Raw genomic sequence first — 15,101 nt, 5'->3', positions numbered from 1 at the left:
TCCTGACATTTTTCTCTATGTAGGAAAGAAGATTAGGGTTTAACACCCCGTCAACGACGAAGTCATTGGAGCACAGGCTCGAATTGGGAAGGAAATCGAACGTACACCTTCAGAGCAATTATCCTGGCATTTGCCATGGGTGATGGAGCAAAATCGTGGGAAACCTAAATCCCGATTGCTTCACGGGGATTTGAACTAGCATCCTCCCGAATACGGATGCAGTGTTTTACCGTTGCGCCACCGCGCACGTTATCTACGCCACTAAACGGCTGAAACGTTTATCCGGTCACGTGATTCCAGTTGTATGTTGCCTGTCTAACGATTTCCAGGGACAACAAAAATTTGATTTTCAGCATTTGACATAATTATTGACCAAATTTAAGAATTTGGACTGTGTTATAATCCAGTCAATATTGTTTTACGTTAAAGATTTAACACAGTAACAACTTTAATACATTTGACAGTAGAAACTCTGTACACGTTTCGAGACAGCGTAACGCATGGCCTGCAAATAACCCGAACTGTATTCATACAGTATTTGAGAATGAGAACACTTAGAGACTTTCAACAAATTTACACATAATTTCAAATATTATCGAAAGTTTTTTTCGCTATCGATCCCACAAAATAAAAAAATAAAAAGTTTAACACCTAGTACATTCTTGCTGTTCATTAGCCTATACGTAAATAATTTGAAACTAAAGTAGCATTTTCCGTCTTGAATCATAAAGGTTTTGTAAGCTTAGCGTCAAGTATTTAACACATTAATTCATCTTTAAAGTAATCAGACTTCTGAAACTGTTTTATACATAGAAGTTCCATTTTTCAAAGAATCAGTGGTGGTGGTTGAGGGGGTTTCATGTTTGCCTTAAGCGATTATTTAAATGAGAATAGTTAGACTGTGATTTGAATACAATCCTCGTCTCATTTCTATCATCAAATTGATCCAGAAGATTTCAGATATGGGGGAGAGAGTGTCACGTATATGATATGTGACTCTGGGGTGGCGATCATCAAAACAAAGGCGAATCTTTCACGAAGCTTTAATCACCAACTATCTTTTCCGAATGCGAAAATATTTTACTGACGTCCAGGGAGAAATGACCATTGTAATAAAATATGAGAAATCAGAGCTCATATGGAGGGATCTGAGTGTTCACCTTTCCCGCACGCTGTTCGGGAGTAGAGCAATAGGTGGTTTGATGAAACATCTGTCAAGCACTTAAATTTAAATTACATAGTAGTCATGTAAATGTGGAATTCACCAGTTACTTTTTTACTCTTTCCATGTGAATTCCATTCTCTTCCTACATAACACTAACCATCCTTTACGGCATATGAAGTATATACCGCCTTTATTTTACACTACTGGCAATTAAAATTGCTACAGTAAGATGAAATGCAGATGATAAACGGGTATGCATTGGACAAATATTTTAAACTAGAACTGACATGTGATTACATTTTCATGCAATTTGAGTGCATAGATTCTGAGAAATCACAACCCAGAACAACCATCTCTGGCCATAATAACGGCCTTGACACGCATGGGCATTGAGTCAAACAGAGCTTGGATGGCGTGTACATGTACAGCTGCCCATGCAGCTTCAACACGATACCACAGTTCATCAAGAGTAGTGACTGGCGTATCGTGACAAGCCAGTTGCTCGGCCACCATTGACCAGACGTTTTCAATTGGTGAGAGATCTGGAGAATGTGCTGGCCAGGGCAGCAGTCCAACATTTTCTGTGTCCAGAAAGGCCCGTACAGGACCTGTAACATGCGGTCATGAATTATCCTGCTGAAATGTAGGGTTTCGCAGGGATTGAATGAAGGGTAGAGCCACGGGTCGTAACAAATCTGTTCAAAGTGCCGTCAATGCGAACAAGAGCTGACCGAGACGGTTAACCAATGGCACCCCATACCATCACGCCGGGTGATACGCCAGTATGGCGATGACGAATACACGCTTCCAATGTGCGTTCACCGCGATGTCGCCAAACACGGATGCGACCATCATGATGTTGTAAACAGAACCTGGATTCATCCGAAAAAATGACGTTTTGCCATTCGGGCACCCAGATTCGTCGTTGAGTACACCATCGCAGGCGCTCCTGTCTGTGATGCAGCGTCAAGGGTAACCGCAGCCATGGTCTCCGAGTTGATAGTCCATGCTTCTGTAAACGGCGTCCAACTGTTCGTGCAGATGGTTGTTGTCTTGCAAACGTCCCCATCTGTTGACTCAGGGGTCGAGACATGGCTGCACGATCCGTTACTGCCATGCGGGTAAGACGCCTGTCATCTCGACTGCTAGTGATACGAGGCCGTTGGGGTCCAGTACGGCCTTCCGTATGACCCTCCTGAACCCACCGATTCCATATTCTGCTAACAGTCATTGGATCTCAACCAACGCGAGCAGCTATGTCGTGATACGATAAACCGCAATCGCGACAGGCTACAATCCGACCTTTATCAAAGTCGGAAACGTGATGGTACGCATTTCTCCTCCTTACACGAGGCATCACAACAATGTTTCACCAGGCCACGCCGGTCAACTGCTGTTTGTGTATGAGAAATCGGTTGGAAACTCCCTCATGTCAGCACGTTGTTGGTGTCGCCACCACCGCCAGCCTTGTGTGAATGCTCTGAAAAACTAATCGTTTGCATATCGCACCATCTTCTTCATGTCGGTTAAATTTCGCGTCTGTAGCTCGTCGCCTTCGTGGTGTAGCAATTTTAATGGCCAGTAGTGTACAAATGCAGCTGCGGCTTCAATATTACGTCGGCCTCTTTCGCCAATCCACTAAGCAAGGCCTCCATATACTGCAGCAGTGCCTCGTACAGCACTCTTGTGTGTGGTTTCCTCACTTCTCCGACTGCAGTTTACATTCTGGCGTGAAGTGGCGTGTCTTCCACTCATCCACGACATGAAATCTGGTGCATAAAACCAAATTCATTCTCTTGATTAAGACCCAGAGGCTGCCGAGAAGTTTCTTTTAAAATTTCCCTCTAACAGGATTCAACGAGTAGGGAAACTATCTTGCACAGAGCTCTCCCATAGTTAAGTCATCGAGATATTTTTCTCATATGCCTATGACGTCCCTATTTCAAACACATTCAATCACCAATTTTCCAGTACTGTCTGAGGAATATTTCAATTTTTCATCTTTAAGTGCAACTTTAAGGTTTTTCTCGTGTGACTAATCTTAAAGAGAAGGAATCGCTCGATAGGCACTTCATTCTTAACTACTGGTAACTGAAGGCCTGCCATCTCGTTAACTTTCACCAACTTCGTAATCATTTCCGTTGGGAACAAATCGTCCAAGTCAAAGGATTTTGCGACAGTACAATATTACAGCACGTCCATCTGAACAGAACATATACTATGTGATTACTTTAAAAAGATGTATAAGACAAGCTATTTTTTACATCAAGATAATACAGAGCTTTCTAACAATATGATTGTCATAGGACAACTTTTCATCTTGCTGTCAAAGATTTTGTGTATCACAGTCATCCTGAGTGTTCTGAAAGCCCATTTGACCTGTAACTTGAAGTATGACTACATTTGCAATTAAGTAAGTAAATGTGGTAACAATACCCACTGCTAACTGCTCTCGTGTTAGTGTTAGAAGGTAAGGCACATCAAAGAAAGAGACATCAGATGTGTGCCATTAGGCGAGCGAGTGCAATGAGTCTTATTTGTTGCTTAGAACTGGGAATGTCACAAAAATAGTCAAATGGTAACAAATGTTATAACTGGCAGTCTAAGCAAATTTCTAACGCGGTTTCATCTTCAGGAAACAGTACAGTACAACGTATTACGTATTGGTCACCGTAAAACCGAAAAGATATCTTCACAGGTGTGAATTTACAGTCATAGTGTTACTTACTCAGGATCTACGACAAGTGTTTGAAACAAGAGATGCGTGTTCGGAAACATTTTACAATACTGTATAACAGATCAAGAGTATCCAAAACCTTAGCCACTATAATGTCTTAAGACAATATGCTGTTATTCAGAACTCTAAAAAGGTAATAATTTATAGTATTTTAGCTTGGAATGACTATGCTATAGACAAAGAAATAGTAATTTCGGGCAGGAAGGGTCAATTGCTAGGCATTTTGAAAAGCTGAAGAATCGCATGTGGTGAAAGGAGGTGTTGACTGTACATGTGGCTCTTTGTTTGTGGCCTAGGATTGGTAACAGTATTCAGCAATTACACACAGCCACTGTCTTCGGTCCTTGAAGATGCAGTGAACATGTTCTGAGCACAAAGCGAAAAGCTTTCGATGCAGCAGTTCTAAAAGACCCGAGAACATCGAAGTTTTCAGTACTCTATACTACTTATTTTTTCGCAGAAATCCTTGCACGGAATCCCATTGCAGCGATGAGGACATTTTCTTGTATTTCCAGCATTAAAGAACCCGAGTATCAGTTTAATTATAGGAACAAGGCATAAGAAAAATCAAAGACTTTTATAGGATTTGTTGGCCTATAGGATATCGGTAGACGGGATGTACATGTATAGACAGACAAATGATTACAGTTTAAGAAAAACTTGATGATTTATTCAAGAGAATTACCTTCACAAACTGAGTAAGCCAATAACACGCTGGAACACCTCTGACTCTTATGCAAGCAATTATTCGGCTCGGCATTGATTGACAGAGTTGTCGGATGTCCCCCTGAGTAATATCCTGCTACGTTCTGTTCAATTGGCGCCTTTGATCGTCGAAATATCGAACAGCTCGGAGGTTCCTGCCAATTATGTTCCAAACGTTCTCAACTGGGGAGAGATCCGGCGATCTTGATGGCCAAGGTAGGGTTTGGCAAGCACGAAGCCAAGCGTAGAAACTCTCGCCGTGTACGGGCGGGCATTATCTTGTTGAAATACAAGCCCAGGATGGCTTGCTATGAAGGGCGACAAAAGGGGGCGTATAATATCGCCGATGTGCCGCTGTATACTAAGGATGCCGGTGATGAGAAGCAAAGGGAACCTGCTATGAAATGAAATTACACGCCAGACCGTCACTCCTGGTTGTCGCATGTACGGCGGGGACAGCTAGGCTGGAACGCCACCGCTGTCCGGGGTGTCTCCAGACACGTCTTCGTTGGTCATTGGGGCTCAGTTCGAAGCGGGATTCAACAATGAAGACAACTGTACTCCAGTCAACGAGATTCCAGACCGAAGACGTGTCTGGAAAAGCCTCGGACAGTGGTGAACCACCAACCTGACTGCTGCCCGCCTTACGGTCCAACAACGAGGAGTGCAATTTCGTAGCAGGACACATCAAATCACTACGTCCAGTCTCAAAGGTAACTTACGTTCACGATTATTACATCTTGTATTTAAAGCAAATCTGATTTGCATCCTCATAGTGGCGCTACTAGCGCTACTCTTAAGCGACTGGCGCGAAATTTGAAGAGACATCATAAAACATTCGTTTATGTAGCACAACTCCTTCTTTGTGTTACGATATTTTGTTTACGTCGAATAGCTTCTTCTTGGTGTTGCAATTTTTCCCCCGTCCTTTATACGGGCTTAGACTTTGCGCGTAGTTTCTATTCTGGAATGAAGAGGTTACTACAGGAAAAGAAATCTTCTCCGTAGACATCAAACAAACCAGGAGACAATAGGACGCCGCTCCTCCACCTCTCACTACCGTTCCAACTCATCACCACACACTTTCACATGAGAGAGAGACAAACAAAAGAACGTTGAGGATAATTTGAGCACAGTGAGCTGTCTGCAGACGTGAAGCGTGTCCGGGTCAAGTGACGCAGATGCGGGTTGCGCCAGACGCCGATCGGGATTTGCGTCTTTCCGTTCCCCTCTGTTCGGCTGGCTCCAGGATGCGCGAATCGTGGGCGCCCGATGCGAGTGAACGCCAGCAGCTGTCGGGCATTCCCGGGAATAAACACGCGGCGCCGATCGAAATAGCATCCTGCCGCTTCCAGGGTCCCAACGCAGATCTTGCACAGGGCCAACGACGAACTCAGGCTTGATCGACGTTTGACCATCGCACATCGCCCGCATCTCGTGGTCGTGCGGTAGCGTTCTCGCTTCCCATGCCCGGGTTCCCGGGTTCGATTCCCGGCGGGGTTAGGGATTTTCTCTGCCTCGTGATGGCTGGGTGTTGTGTGCTGTCCTTAGGTTAGTTAGGTTTAAGTAGTTCTAAGTTCTGGGGGACTGATGACCATAGAAGTTAAGTCCCATAGTGCTCAGAGCCATTTGAACCAGCGCACATCCCGTAGAGAGGACATTGTAATAGGCGTAGAGAAGCAACTGAAAGAGCCAGATCCGGATGGAATCACGATTCGGCTTTACAAAGAGTGCTCTACGGCATTGTCTCCTTCCTTAGCTTGCATTTATCGCGAATATCTCGCCTAACGCAAAGTCTTAAGCGACTGGAAGAATCCGCAGGTGACTCAGACCAGCAAAATTACAGACAAATACCCTCGATATCGGTTTGCTGCAGAATTCTTGAACATATTCTCAGCTCGAATATACCAAATCTTCTTGAGATGGGGAAGCTTACGTTCACGAGTCAGCACGGTTTTAGAAAGCATCGTTCGTGCGACACTCAGCTTGCCGTTTTCTCACATGGTATAGTGCGAACTATGCGTGGAGGACAACAGGCAGATTCCATATTCCTAGACTTCGGAAAAGCGTTTGACACGGTGCCCTACTACAGACGGTTAATGAAGATACGATCACACGGAACGGATTTCCAAATATGCGAGTGGCTCGAAGATTTCTTAAGTAATAGAACCCAGTAAGTTGGCCTCGACGGCGAATATTCAGAAGAGACAGGGGTATCGCCAGCACCGCTGTTACTCTCTACTTTGTAACCATTTATTTACATATATAGTTATTTGTGAAATATATAAATTTTCGCTGAAATCACTAATTAAGTTTTCTGAATTACTTTTATTTCTTTCAAGCGATTAATTTTTTTTTCAAAACTATATCTCATTCTGGTCTCCTTGATACTACAATCTATTAATTCCCCACTATTCGTTTGTCTATGAAAATAGGAACAAAGATTTACCTTAAAATTTTTCTTAATTGCCTTTATAATTTTGAAACCAGTAAACCCTTTTCTGAAAAACTTAGACCTCACGCTGGTCAGTATGATACCCGTTTGTCCATTTCCCATTCTTCGTTTGGCAATGAATATTCGGGCAAAAACGTTCCGTCGACTCACTAATTAAGTTTCCTTAATTTCTCTGGTTACTTTAAGGCAAGACTGGTCTTGAAAATTTAGACTTAACGCTAGTTAGTTTGATATAATCATTTGCCCATTTCCCTCTCTTAGTTTGGCTTTGAAAATGTGGACATAAACCCACTGTGTAATTTCTAGAGAGCCATGTTCTCGCTAGACTCAACATATTTGAGCAATAAAGCCATTCTACAGGAGACAGAACAAAGGACACGATATGCGTTATTGTGGGGTTCGTCAACTGACGTTATCGATAAAGTATGACTAGGGTTTCTGAAATCATTAAACGAAGCGGGGCAACTGCAAAGGCTCCTGTAGAAATAAATGCAATGAGCAGATCTAGAGAGAGGTGGATAGTATTTAATACAGAAGTCAAGTTTTATCAGCGTGGCCAGGCTGGTCACATTCGGTGCAGCTGTAGTAAACTTCAGTGTGAGAAGTGTTAAGTGGTTGGACAATTGGAGCGGGAATATCCACTGGAGTTTCTACGTGTGGAGTGTAGAGGGATACAGGGTGTAATTCGCTCTCCAGTGGTAAACAGAAGCGGGAACATTAAGGCCACTGTGTGACGTTCCCAGTTAATTTAAGCACAGGAGACCTGGGTGCAGAATCAATGATGGATTATTGTATGACCGGTTTTGTAAGAGGAAAAGTATTTTACTGTCTACTGGATATGAGGTCGCAGGTAGCCGTGGGAAGTCAAGATGTATTTGGAGTAAGAAATTTGGCCCTTGTCTACTGAGTATTGTAGTTGCGGGTAATGTTCACCCACTCAGTTCAGCTTTGGTGAGCTTCTGAGTGTGAGGGAAATACTTTCGGGCTTGTGTGTAAATGCTTCTTCGAATTCCCAGCAGCAGCGATGTCATACTTGGACTGGATTTTCTGTGTAAACATCACCATAAAAAACTAATCTTGAATGGCTCAAAGTGGAGTTGGGCCTAACATTGCCGGGAATATCGAACTGCCACAATATTTATCCCTGGTGCAGGAGGAACTTTAGATCGCGTGCACAGTCCCTTAGAATAGTATCACGCAATAAGAATACTGTAAGGTACAGAGAAAATAGTCTGTGTAGACGTAGGATCTGATCTGCCACTCGGAATTTTGAGTGTAGCAGAAATGTGCATCATAGTTTGTGCAAGAGGCTGATGAAAGCTGAGTAGTCCCTATCAGCATGAATAATTTTTGTTTGGTGGAAGTAGAAGAATCATGAGGTGCACTGATACCTAACCTAGCTGCACTGGAGGATAGAGAGTTGGACAGAGAGTTGGGTATAGAGTATTCTAAGCCAGAATAGTCTTTCACTTTAACTGCACTGCACGAGAAAGTTTCACATTTACAGGGAAGAAATAGGGAGAAAATAGAAAAACTGTGAGAATAATACCTGAAATTGTCTAATCCTCCGGAATCACTGCTAGGAACTTTGATAAAGCAGCACAGGATTTTCATTGGGAATTAACTGGTGGTGTGCGACAAAACATATCAAGATCCACATCACCTCCAACGGGTGACAAAAGAGTATATAAATCAGCAGCTATGTGACGGGATTATAAAAGGCAGTACCAGCCTTTGGCTTGTAATACTACCCAAGAAAAACTAGGATCGGATAAGGCAAATCAGTTTTGTTGTGCTATTTAAATTAGCACACAGAACAGATGCAACCCAGTGCCGAATATCACGAAAACGTTACATAATCTGGGGCAACGTGTTTTCCAAGGACATCCAATAGCACGTAATGTGGTTATGGGATGCGTTCAATCGGTTACGAGCAGCGCAATTAACATATCGTTTAGAAAAATGCCAATTCGTCTTAGTTCATTATTTAGGCAAGGTGTGAACAGGTACTGGCTCATACAAGCCGTGCGGGAATTTCCTTCTCCTAAATACAGAATAGGTGCCACAGTCCTTGTGTCGACATTTGTAGAAGTAGTGAAACATATCACAGAACTCCTGGAGAAAGATGTAAATTTTCACTGGACGCTGTATTGCAAAGTAGCTTCTGTGTGGCTGAAGGACTTATTGACCACTAGTGCTGTCATGCCCTTTTCCAATTACCAGAGGCAGTTCATATTGTCATGCAGTATTAGAAATCGTGCCTTAGAGCGTGCATTAAGTAAAGAAGTCTAGCACATGATTGCCTATACATCCAGGCAACTAAATAAGGCAGAGTAAAATTACTACACCATGGAAAAAGAGGTGCTCATTCTGATTAATGGTATCCCATATTTCTGTTGTTATTTGTACGGCAGACACTTCAACGTGGTAATGAAACACGTAGCATTAAAATGGCTTATGGGTCAAAGGGATCAGACTAACCCCATGACCCAATAGGCTGTGTCTGCACTCATACGGCGTGGGTTTCTCTGATGGATAGACGAGGACAAATCCAGACTCACTAGGCTTGGTACAGCTGATTAATTTATTAGTTTCGCTCTGGGGGTGATGTGCAAAATTCAAAAGAGGAAGGCATTTTCCACCCATTGCCTCATAGGGTGAAAATACTATACTCCGATTCATCTTCAAGATGTAAACCGCTACAACAATAACAGCAGTGTGTCCCTGCCATTATGGTGACTGTTATCATAGTAACGTCATTTTACTTACAGTCTTTTAAACTTATTGTGTTCTTCCATTACCTTGCGGATCCAGTGCAACTATCAATAACATCCAAATTTGTAGGAATAAGCATAATTGCTTCATTAGCTTAGACATAAAATTAGTGCTCTGATCAGTTAGCATGGTTTCCGATGTCCCAAACTTCAATATCTAATGGTTAATCATTGCGTGAGCTACTGTCTCTGTTGGTTGGTTTCATATGGCGATCATACTTATATAGTGTGGGAAGCGATTAGTGATGGTTCATATGTACCAATTCCTCGGTGGTGTTTGAGCGATGGGCAATATCCATACCAATCATTTGAAATGTTTGGCTGGCTTTCGGTAACCTCTGCAGTAGTAGTTTGCTCTTTGAGCGTAGGGTACACAGCTCTTTACATATTGCTCCACGTCCTACTTGCGTATCCGCCACCGATAGTTCTCTGCGAAACTTCTTTCGTAATTCGTTAACATCTATGCCCTCCAGAGACAGAATCGTGAGTCTGGCTCAACATTGCCTCAAGTGAACTTGCCAGTATGCCCACACGTTGTCCACGATTCGTTTGTTTATACAATACCCTGTCGTCAACACAGAGCTGTGTTTGCGTTGTGAACTGCTGACAGTGTAGATCAGCGCCTTTTGCCTTTCACCATTTGTCTGCAGAATCTCCAGCACGAGCTACTGTATGCAACTTTCGACTGAGACCATTGCCATTAACGAGAGTTTTCTTGGGGCGATGTATAACTTCAAATTAACTAAGCCGTTAGCACTTGTAGGTGGTCGGCCCATTGAATGTGAACGCCTTGGCGCCTTGAGAGGAGCAGGCTATGTTCCAATACAGGGTTTCAAACTCTCCATTCGCATTGAATAACACAGTTTCAGCTTTACATTCTACAAGCGTTCGTTATAATTGTGTACAATAATACTTACACAACAGACACAAAGCATTCATTGCTAAGAAAAGGTTTCAGTGCGCAGGAAAGATAAATTTGTTTCCAATTTGGCAACTGAGCTACTCTTCGGGGACTTCCACTCAACAAATCCAGTCAATCACCTGTTTGCTTTCTGACGACCAACAGCAGCTTCCTTTATCAGACTGCACAGGTTTCAGAAGAATCATCTTTCTACCGTCTCCATGTTCTGTGATGCACGTAATGGGTCACGTTAAGTATTCATTAAAACAGTGCCTTCCTCAGCGTCTTCTGTTGCTCACTTGAAGACGATTTTACGTCATTTTGGCAATAATGACGATTAAGATGGTGTAGCTGGATATGCGGACATTTATAGCGGTGAAAATTCGCAAAGAGAATAAAATTAAGTTATTGTGCACCGCTGAGTATTTTATTTTTGCCAAGCGAACATTGTTTGTTGATGACAATGCGAGAAAGCAGTAAAAGAGTGAAAGGGCGAATGGGAATTCGATTATACCAAGAGGGCTGGCGATCTAAACATCTCCGTTAGAGAGACAGATCACCTTCAGCAGTATCGCATGGCCTTATTTCACGAGACACTGCGGACAACCCAGGACTCTGGCGTAACGTCTGGTGATCGGGAACCTTAGGCTACCTCCTCTCCTTCCCTTACGGGCCGAATGCTGGCGATGAAAATCTTAGCTCATGCGACGGCTCCAAAGCACGTCTCGTTGATTAACAGGTTGCTTGCCTGCAGGGAGATCCCGTTTTTTCGTGTGATAGCTCCAGTGCTGAAACTTCCTGGCAGATTAAAACTGTGTGGCGGACCAGGACTGGAATTCGGACCCTTGCTTCTCACGGGCAAATATTCTACCAACTTAGCTGCCCAAGAACGACTCACGACCCGTCCTCACAGCTTTGCTTCTACCAGTACCTCATAACCTACCTTCCAGAATTCACAGAAGTTCTCCCAGAAGAAAGAATGTTGCGGATACATGGCTTAGCTACAGACATGAATGTTTCACACTGCAGCGGAGTGTGTGCTGATACGAAACTTCTGCGGATTAAAACTGGATACTAGACCGAGACTTAAACTAGGCATCTCTACCGACTGAGCTACGGAGGTGCAGTTGATACAGCACTTGCTCACGATTGTCAAATGTCTCGAGTTCGAGTCTCGGTCCAGCACACAGTTTTCATTTGCAGGAAGTTTAACATGAGCTCACACTCCGCTACAGAGTGAAAATTCATTCTAGCTCCAGTGTTATATTTCCCTGGTAGGATTTTCTGAATACTACCTGCACTTGGCTGATCAAGAGTCTGGTTGGACTTTTTATGTCAAAGGCTGGAAGACGGAAATCACCGCAAGCGCGACCACGCTCTAGGCAGGAAAATAACCTTAAGGTGCCTTTGTGTTACCGCATACATTGAGGTAACAAAAGTCACGGAAAATCTCCTAATATCGTGTCGGATCTCCTTTTGCTCGGCATAGTTCAGTAAGTCGACGTGGCATGGACTCAACAAGTCGTTAGAAGTCTCCTGCAGAAATATTGAGCCTCGGTGCCTCTGTAGCCATCCACAATTCCGAAACTGCTGTTTTGCACGACATGACCTCTCGATTTTGACCCAAAAATGTTCAATGGGATTCATGTCGAGCGAGCTAGGTATGCAAATCATTTGTTTGAATTATACAGAATGTTCTTCAAATCAATTGCGAACAATTGTTGCCAGGTGGTCTGGGAGTGTGAAACCCATGAATCGCTGTAAATGGTCTCCAAGTGGCCGAACATAACTATTTACAGTCAATGATCGGTTTAGTTGGACAAGAGGACCCAGTTCATTCCACGTAAATACAACCTGCACTGTTATGGAGTCACCACCAGCTTGCACGATGCCATGTTGACAACTTGGGTCCATGGCTTCGTGGGGTCTACGCCATACTCGAACCCTACCATCAGCTCTTAGAAAATGAAATCGGGCCTCATCTGACTAGGTGACGGTTTTGCAGTCGTCTACGGTCAAAGCGATATGATCACAAACCCAGGAGAGGCACTGCAGGCAATGTCGTGCTTTTAGCGAAGGCACTCATGTCGTCCCTTTGCTTCAAATGGTTCAAATGGCTCTGAGCACTATGGGACTTAACATCTATGGTCATCAGTCCCCTAGAACTTAGAACTACTTAAACCTAACTAACCTAAGGACAGCACACAACACCCAGCCATCACGAGGCAGAGAAAATCCCTGACCCCGCCGGGAATCGAATCCGGGAACCCGGGCGTGGGGACCGTCCCTTTGCTGCCATAGCCCACTAACGCTAAATTTCACCGCACTGTACCAACGGATACGTTCGTCTTACGTCCCACATTATTTTCTGCTGTCATTTCGCGCTTTTGTTGCTTGTCTGTTAGCGCTGACAGCACTGACAACTCTACGCAAACTCCGCTGCTATCGGTCGTTAAGCGAAGGCCGTCCGCCACTACGTTGTCCGTGGTGAGAGGTAATGTCTGAAATTTTATATTCACGACACACAATTTTCACTGTGGATCTCGGAATATTGAATTTCGTAACGATTTCTGACAGGAAATGTCCCCAGCATCTAGTTCCAACTACCATTTCGCGTTCAAAGTCTGTTAATTCCCATCATGCGGCCATAATCACGTCGGAAACCTTTTCGCGTGAATCACCTGAGTACAATTAACAGCTCTGCCAATGCACCGCCCTTTCATACCTCGTGTAACCAATACTACCGCCATCTGTGTATGTGCTTATCACTATTCAATGACTTTTAATCATGTTGGTGTATGCCTCGAGAGCGGACCATTATTACTTTAATTATTGCTGCATGTAGGCGAGAATCTTTCTTGTATACTGAGAGAAATCTCTGTTATTCGGACAAATATGTTCGTTCGAAACGGACACGTTGCCACTGAACAATTTTCTGCACACGTTGTTTCATATGACCGTCTCTGCGTCGGGCCAGCCAGCCCCGCTAACTGCTACTCTACTCTATTTTCTTATGAAAAAAGAAAAGAAAGAAAAAGCAAACAGTTACGCGCTCCGTGAAGCAAACTCGCCGCACGGGAGCCGGCGTTACCTGTCGGCTTGGCGGCCGGCGTGTTGGAGTACTGCTGCTGGGGGAACTCGATGACCTCGTAGTCCGGGTCGAGCGGCGGCGGCTCTGTGGCGGGCGGTGGCGGCGGAGGCGGCGGCCCCGCCGAGCGGTTGTTGCGCGCCTGCTGCAACACAAAGAGAAGACATCCGTTCACAACACTGGTCCGCACCCAACAAACAGAGCCTCCCGCGTTTCACGTCTCTTCCCAGCCTCGCCTATGTGTTTAGGTCTGCAGTGTGCAGCATGGCGTGACGAGTTTAATAGACTCTACAGGCGTCTAGAACAGTCGACACAGTGGTCCGGTAACTACGCTATTTTTATTTTTGTTTATTTATTTTATTTGTTTGTAAGGTTCTGCGGGTCCATACAAGCGAAACCCACCTGGCTATGGAGCAAATCAGTGGCGGAGTGTTCAAAATGGTTCAAATGGCTCTAAGCACTATGAGACTTAATATCTGAGTTCATTAGTCCCTTTGACTTAGAACTGCTTAAACCTAACTAACCTAAGAACATCACACACATCCATGCCCGAGGCAGGATTCGAACCTGCGACCGTAGCAAGAGCGCGGTTCCAAACTGTAGCGCCTAGAACCGCTCGGTAATGCCGGCCGGGAGTGGAGTGTGTTGTGCTTTGTATCACTTTTCAGACATTCGCCAGTAATAAAAATTTTATACACTACTGGCCATTAAAATTGCTACACCACGAAGATGACGTGCTACAGACGCGACATTTAACCGACAGGAAGAAGATGCTGTGATATGCAAATGATTAGCTTTTCAGAGCATTCACACAAGGTTGGCGCCAGTGGCGACAGCTACAACGTGCTGACATGAGGAAAGTTTCCAACCGATTTCTCGTATGCAAACAGCAGTTGACCGGCGTTGCCTGGTGAAACGTTGTTGTGACGCCTCGTGTATGGAGGAGAAATGCTTACCATCACGTTTCCGACTTTGATAAAGGTCGGATTGTAGCCTATCGCGATTGCGGTTTATCGTATTGCGACATTTCTGCTCGCATTGGTCGAGATCCAATGACAGTTAGCAGAATATGGAATCGGTGGGTTCAGGAGGGTAATACGGAACGCCTTGCTGCATTCCAACGGCCTCGTATCACTAGCAGTCGAGATGACAGGCATCTTATCCGCATGGCTGTAACGGATAGTGCAGCCTCATCTCGATCCGTGAGTCACCAGATGGGGACGTTTGCAACACAACAACCACCTGCACGAACAGTTCGACGACGTTTGCAGCACCA

General features: G+C 44.3%; 1 protein-coding gene across 1 annotated transcript in view; it reads right to left on the bottom strand.

Moving 5' to 3' along the window:
- LOC126157305 (E3 ubiquitin-protein ligase lubel) overlaps window positions 1-15,101 on the bottom strand; it is a 441,950-nt gene that overhangs the window by 263,340 nt on the left and 163,509 nt on the right. Inside the window, exon 3 of the mRNA XM_049916367.1 lies at window positions 13,829-13,970. Within this exon, the coding sequence (XP_049772324.1) occupies window positions 13,829-13,970 (142 nt within the window). The remainder of the gene's footprint in view (window positions 1-13,828; window positions 13,971-15,101) is intronic.

The sequence above is a fragment of the Schistocerca cancellata genome, chromosome 2 (assembly GCF_023864275.1).
Source record: "Schistocerca cancellata isolate TAMUIC-IGC-003103 chromosome 2, iqSchCanc2.1, whole genome shotgun sequence".
In the NCBI taxonomy this organism is placed as follows: domain Eukaryota; kingdom Metazoa; phylum Arthropoda; class Insecta; order Orthoptera; family Acrididae; genus Schistocerca; species Schistocerca cancellata.
The sequence above is the reverse complement of the archived record's forward strand: the minus strand, read 5'-3'. Positions and strand labels throughout refer to the sequence as shown.